The sequence below is a fragment of the Chinchilla lanigera genome, unplaced genomic scaffold (genome assembly GCF_000276665.1).
Source record: "Chinchilla lanigera isolate Chin_1 unplaced genomic scaffold, ChiLan1.0 scaffold00042, whole genome shotgun sequence".
Lineage (NCBI taxonomy): Eukaryota > Metazoa > Chordata > Mammalia > Rodentia > Chinchillidae > Chinchilla > Chinchilla lanigera.
The window spans coordinates 1,221,224-1,228,369 of NW_004955443.1; the positions used below are offsets into that span (position 1 = coordinate 1,221,224).

Genomic DNA, 7,146 nt, shown 5'->3' on the forward strand with positions numbered 1-7,146 from the left:
TTTTGGAGAGACACACATATTTAAAATATAATAACTAAAATTTAATAGAACATTTTAAGAAAATAAGTAGGGGTTCCTAATTTATATTGAAATTTCTGGAAAACTTTCCTAAATGATTCAATCAGGAAGAACAAGATGGTGAAGATCATGAAGAAAGAGAAAGCTGAATCTATGATAAATGAAGTCAGGGGTACTGGAGTTTAACATAATCAGAGAGGCGATGATGGCTAAAGATGGGATTGGAGAGATGGAGGGAGGTCAGGTCATACAAGAACTTAAAAGTCAAGTTAAGAAGTATAGGAGTTTTCTTGGTGAGAAGGGAAATATTTCAATCGTTTTAAACAGAGAAATAATATGACCCAACTTACATGTTGCAAAGCCCACCCTTGCTGATAAGTAGAGGTTGAGTTACAAAGGGTGAAGAACAAAAGCAAGAAGCCCCATAAACTCATGGCTACAAGGTTCCAGGTAAGAAGTAATGATGGTCTGGAGAAGACTGAAAGTGTCAGGGCTGGAAAGAAATGGAAGAGCTTGATGAATTTATTGTTGGTAGAATGGATGGTACTTGACAATGGATTAGATGGGAGGACTGTGAGTTAGAGGGAGATGTGAACAATTAATCCTAAAATTGTGGTTGGGAGATTGATGAGACTAGAAAAGAAATCCATTTGGGGATAAGAATCTAAGTTAAGTTTTGAACAAATTAAGATGCCTTTGAAAAGTCAAAATAATTATGCCACAAAGAGTTAGGTACATCAGTCTAATGCTCAGACAGAATTGAAGCTGGATATGTAAGTTTGAGAACCACTGGAATAAAAGTACAATAGAAAGAGATATCCTCTTTTGAGAACAGATTTGGCAGGGGAATAGGAAGGTAAGCAGGTGGCAGGCTGCAGTTGGTTGAGAGGAAGTTGAGGCAAGGGACAACTGTCTTAGTTTTGTCATTGCTGAGACAAAATAGCCAATGTCCAAAGTTAATGTGGGAAAGGTTTTTTTAGCTCATGGTTTGTACACGTTTCAGTCCATAATCAGTTGACTCCAAGAGGGGCAACAGTTCATGGTGGCAGAAACCAGCAAGAGGAGGAAAGGAGGGCTCTTTCTTTCCCTTATATTGTATGCAGGCTACCTGCCCTTGGGCAAGTGTAGGACTCATACCTTTAATCCCAGCACTGGATCATGAATCAATCACAAATGTTAGATTCAACTGCCTCAAAAAAGCCTGCCCCTCGTGATTGCATGAGGCTTTGGGGAACATCTGACACAAACCATAACAGCAACAGATATAGGTCGTTCTTTCAAATAATTTGTGGGGAAAAAGATAGGGAGTTTTAAAAAAATCTTAAAGCAGATGTAGGGGTAGAGTGGAGGTATTTTATGAGAAAAGTTTTTAGCCTGTTTATAGGCTACGAGTAAGAAGTAATAGGAAGGCTAAGATGAGAAATCTAAAGAGGTTCAGATGAAACATGTGGACTGCAATAATCAATTCTCAGAGGAAGAAGAAAGAGATGGAATACTGAACACAGAGGGCAGAGTTGTCCAATAAAAGAATTGACATATAGGTATTAAGTCAGGATAGTGAACGAGGAAATTCAGAAGATGGGTGAGAACACAGAGATTTCTGACTCAAAGTGATTTCTGCATTCGTGAGTGGCTGGGACATGATGCCATCTGCTGAGAGTGAGAGGGTGAGATTAAGGTAAAGATTTTTCTTAATTTGTGCTGCAGATAAAAGGGCAAAAGGCATGTAAGCTCTCCATGAGTGTTACCCTAAGGCCTGTCCATACCTTCATAAGGCTGTGGCTCTCAAACCTTCACATGATAGCTTTATTGATTTCAAATTTCAAATCCTCTTTAGACTAAATTCCGTGATTGATTTTTCTGTATGCCATTAGCTCATTTTATAGTATCCCAGGGCAATGAAGCTGTTAATCTCTCCAAGTTCATTTTCAATTTAATAAGACTTTATGGCCTTCCAATTTTACTTGATTGGATGACATTAAAGATAAGCAAAATATCTTTAATTTGTCTCAAAGGACCAAACCAAGGAAAACATTTCCCTAGCCTTGATGGGAAGAGCATACAAGGAAATTTTAAAATGTTGGCAAAGTTTCCCCTCGGCTGATCACAATAAGTATGAACCCTTCATTCCTCTCTCTGTAGAAAGTGAACTTTATCATTCCTATTTTCCAGCTGACACTTGAGGCTTTTATGTGTAATCACTTTAAAACTCAGTTGTAGTGTTGACGAGTTGTCAGTTCAGAGAGAACTGCTTCATAAGGAAGCACAAGCTTCTTCACAAGGAGTTTGAAAACAGATGAATGGTTATTCAGTATTTACTAACTCTACCATAGCTCATTCAGACTCCATATTTTTGGCGTGTATTACTTTACCACTGAGAATTATTACTCTTAAAATATCAGAACTTTTAGATTGTTTTCTCCATTACTAAAAATGGATACATTTTAAGTAAAATATTAAGAGTTAGAAATGTTGTCACCTGACTTTTTTGTTTGTTTTTGTTTTTTGTAAAGCAAAAGTAGATGGAATTAAGGCCTACTTGATTTTCTGTACAAATTACATTGTCTGTGTAACTATAATGATTTGAACGTTTATCTTAAAGGTAATTTCTGCTTCAATTTCTAGGATCAATTGTGGCCTTTAATAGGGATGATTTTAAGAAACACAGACCAGGCTTTGTTTGGCACAACATTCCCAACCAGGCTGAGTGCGGCTGTAGTTGTGATTGCATTTGCAATCATTGGTCCTTTGTGTACTTATCCTCCTGTTCACTGCAGGGTCCTATGAAGGAGAAAACACGTGGATCTGACTCCTTACTCTACTGCTGTCCATGCCCTGTGGTGCTAACTTATTTTATTTCTCTGAATCTCAGATCCCTTATCCCTCAAATGTTGTTAGAATACTTTCATTGCAGAGGTGTTATATAATGCCTCACTTTGGTCTGCCAATAGAAGGTTGATCCATTTCCCCCCCTTTCCCAAATTCCTGCCTTCATAGACTCCTCACTACACAATACAGATAGGTAGGGATTTCTGATTTGCTTTATGTAAATACTTTTGGAAATGGAGTTCTGTGACCTGCTGCCTGACCACTTTGATGATGGTTATTAACTGCCTGCATTCTTGCATTTTTGCTGAGTTTAGTGTCATTTTTACATATTCTTGTCAGTCTGTACAAGACTATGTTTTAGTGAACTGCCTCAATGATCATTATATGCTTGTGTCAGCATATATTTTCTGACACTGTTTTATGATTATTTTGGACTATTTTGCTTTCTGGGAGCTACTTATTCCTGCCCCACAAAAGAAATGTGTAATTTCTATTTCATTTATAGTTTCTGTTCTGGTTATTTTCATATAGTAATAAGACATAAAATCATCTATTTTCTGATATGAATAAAGAAATTTGCCAACTTAAAGGCAAATGTCAACTTAAGATAGAAAAATTTACCATGAATTACAAGGGTCTCATGCTCTACCAACTGAGCTAGCCTGGCACCTCAGCATATATTTTGTAGGGGACGGTGACTCTTAGCACATCATTTTAAAAAGAATAATTCTAGTGTTAATGCAAGCTTCAAAATGTGCCTTGAGAAACATCCCGGAGGTGTTGTAAAAACAGTTAACTTTGCAGTCCTGACTTAGCCCTGGAATGCTTCTCCAAAGACAAAGAACACCCAGGCCCAGATAACTACCGATGACCCTGCCTGTGTTGTTTCATCCCTTCCCTGGCCCTAGATAAACATTGTAACCATAAAGGAAATGTAGAGTTATCTAAACGGGGATGTACAGAACAGAGTACAGAAAATATGTATCATTGTGGTTGGGCTCATGACTGGAGCCTGACTCGGTCATGTGGCACAAGGAAAACAATGTGTGACCAGGGCTACAACATTCCAATCTGTTACCATGGAAATCAAAAATGTATATAAGGTGGGAACAAAGGCAGACCCACACCCACTTCCCTGACTTGCAAGCATGGATGAAGGGTGGCTAGCCTCAAATTAATAAACTCTGTTTTGTTCTCAAAAGAGTCAGTCTCTTGTGGAATACACCCTTTATACAGATGGCTTTCTGCTGTTACAATTATAAATAACATATAAACTTAGGAGAAAATGCTGGTAATTTAAGAACTTGTAATTTGCAACAGAGAATCAATTCAAATACCTGTCAACATTTTTTGCTCCTTTAAGGGAATGATATAAACCATAAGAATTTTTAACCCATTTAAATAGATGCAACAGAATATTTAAGAGTTTGTCAGATTCTGATGCTATTTGGGAGAAACCAAGATAAGAAAATATCACAGAGTCAAATGAAAAGCAGTCAAGGGCCAAAATAATCCATATATTGGAACAATTCATGAGTTATTCTTTGCTTTTAATTCTAATTTCAAAATAACTGTATATTTACCACTTTTTTATAATGTACTTTGAAATAGAATATTTAAAGAATAGCTAATGAATTTTCTTGCTTATTCCATTGGTAGCAGAGCAATCTCTATGTCTAAATTTAGAGCTCTCTCTGCATAAGTATGTAGCTTTCTCTATCTGCATATAGTGAAACTAGAAAATTAATGTATTTGCTTAGTAATCACATACTAAGGAAATATACTTATTATTCAATAATACTGTAGGGTTACCTAGAATTTTCCCATTTTTTTCATTATCTTCTTGATATTTGAATCTAGAAATTATTTTAGATGAGTAAAGGTACAAGTCTTGATTTTTCACAGCAGTGACAGAGTAATGGTGTGAATTAGCTACCACATTTCTGCACCTCTGAAAACCAATAAATGGTCTGTCTTTAGTATTCACAATCAGCCCAAATGCCTACAGGTTGATTGCAGAGAAACAAGGACACAATCATAGTCAATCAGATTAAATCTTAGTGAGAGAAATGTTCACATTGTTAAAAAGGTACTCAATGAAAAGCAAGCCAGAGAGGCCAGACTAAAATCAGTCACTAGGCCTCAAAGACATTAAATAAGTCTTTGGCCCAAAGCAGAAGCTCCATGAGATATCATTTATCATTTTGTTCTTTTCATGAAAAGAGACACATAATTCACACACAATTCTCTCATAGTATTTATCTAAAAGACAGTTTACAATCTTTTAGGTCACCAGATGATAGAACCAAAAACATTCTCACAGAGTCTTTTCCTTTCTTTTCTTTTTTGGTACTGGGAATTGAACTCAGGACCTTGGGCTTGCCAGGCAGGTGCTGTGCTGCTGAGCTATATCCCCAACCCCTCACAGAGTCTTTTCGTACTGAACTATTTTCCTTTTATATTAATGCAGCTTTGATACTAGAAGGCTTGGGGAGAAGCTCTAAGAAAGAGAAAGTATGTGTTTATAAAATTCAGAGCTGCCAGAGTGGTGGTGCATGCCTGTAATTTCAGCACTTGGGAGGCTGAGGAGGGAGGATCACTGTGAGTTTGAGGCCAGCCTGAACTGCATAGAAAAACAGTGTCTCAAAAAAAAAAAAAAAAAAAAGCGCTAAAATAAGCAAATCTTACTCTATACACACTTTCCTGAATCATACAAAAAGTTAACTTCATTGAAATGACCCTTGAACCACCAGTATAAAGGAAAATGTCACTGAATGTAAATCCTTTGAGAAATTGGCAGGAGAGCACATCTAAAAATATCCGAGTACCAATAAACTCAATGAAAGGTTAAACTTAATTGGGTCAAGCAAACATTTCTCTTTTTCATTCCCCCATACAAGTAACTTACAACTTTCGATCTCCAGGGTGCAGTTCTGCTCATCCAGAGGATATCTTCGAAGGTCCATCATACATGCAGCTGTGGTTGTGATCCTGCCAGGGTAAGAAAGAAAAAAATCATAAGCCACGACACTGTTTTGAATGTGCATATCTTTGGGATTACAGGCTTCCCAGCCTCAAATCATGCTCATCAGATGGTAACATAAGACATGAAAATGTTATGCGGTCATAAGGAACTACTATGAAAAATTACACTCAATCAGTGCAGGATGATCATAAAATATAGTGAGCATTTAAATTAAGAAAATTCTCACAGTAAAATACACATTGCCATCATTATACCTCAGAATACTCCCTCTTATTTTGAACACACTTATCCTATACTTCTTGGCAATGTGTACATTACTTTTACAGTAATAACATTTTTAAAAATTTAAATATTCACTGTATCTTTCAACCATCCTTGTGTATGTCAACAAATTCAATGACCTAGATGGGTAATTGGAAATAGATACATTCTCAGAAGCATACAACCTGCATAAACTATTACAAAAGTAAAGAGCTTGAACACACCAATAAAAATAAAAGAGAGTAAATAAGTTATCAAAACCTTCAACAACAAAAACACTTAAATGCTTTATGACTCTGTGGGTGAATTCTACCCATAATTCATAGGAAAATTAATATTAACTCTTCTTAAACTTCACAAATTAGAAATAGTAAGATTCTAAAACTTTTTTTATGAGATTAGCACCACACTGATTCCAAAATTAGACAAGTGCAATACAAGAACAGTATAAACCAAATCTTTTATAAAGAAGTTGCAAAAATCCTCAGTAAATTGCTTTAAAAACACACAATTCAACAGAATTTTAAAAAGATCATTCACTGTGGCTAAACAAAGTTTATTCCTCGAACGCAAAGATGTATACACAGCAACCAACACAAGCCAAGCTAAAAACATTTACAAATCCAGTGCAAGACAGGTCAAGGGTAAAATCAATTAATGTGATATTTCATAATCACAAAAAAACAGGATTCTCTTAGTAGATATAGAAAAACTTAAAGCTTTTCCTTTAAGATCTGGAACAAGATACAGATGTATCATCATCCCACTTCTGATCAACATAGTACTGGTAGTTCTAGCCATAGCAATCAGCTGAAAATAAAGGATATAGAAACCATACAACTAGGAAGAGAATAAGTATCTTTGTTGGTATCATGATCATATACAGAGAAAGCTGTGAAGACTCCACAGATAACTGTTGCAACTAATCATTTCGATAAAATTGCAGGATATAAAATCAATATACAGCACCATTTATTAAAGAGACTGTTGTTCTCCCAGTGAGTTTGATTGGCCCCTTTATCAAAGATTAGGTGGCTGAGTGTGTTTTTGGT

At 36.0% G+C, this 7,146-nt stretch overlaps 1 protein-coding gene across 3 annotated transcripts in view; it reads right to left on the bottom strand.

The window, feature by feature from the left end:
• Gabrb1 (gamma-aminobutyric acid (GABA) A receptor, beta 1) overlaps positions 1-7,146 on the bottom strand; it is a 388,069-nt gene that overhangs the window by 95,001 nt on the left and 285,922 nt on the right. For all 3 annotated transcript variants that reach the window (XM_013518089.1, XM_005391892.2, XM_013518091.1), the window contains one exon: positions 5,756-5,838. In XM_013518089.1, coding sequence (XP_013373543.1) covers positions 5,756-5,838 — 83 coding nt within the window. The remainder of the gene's footprint in view (positions 1-5,755; positions 5,839-7,146) is intronic.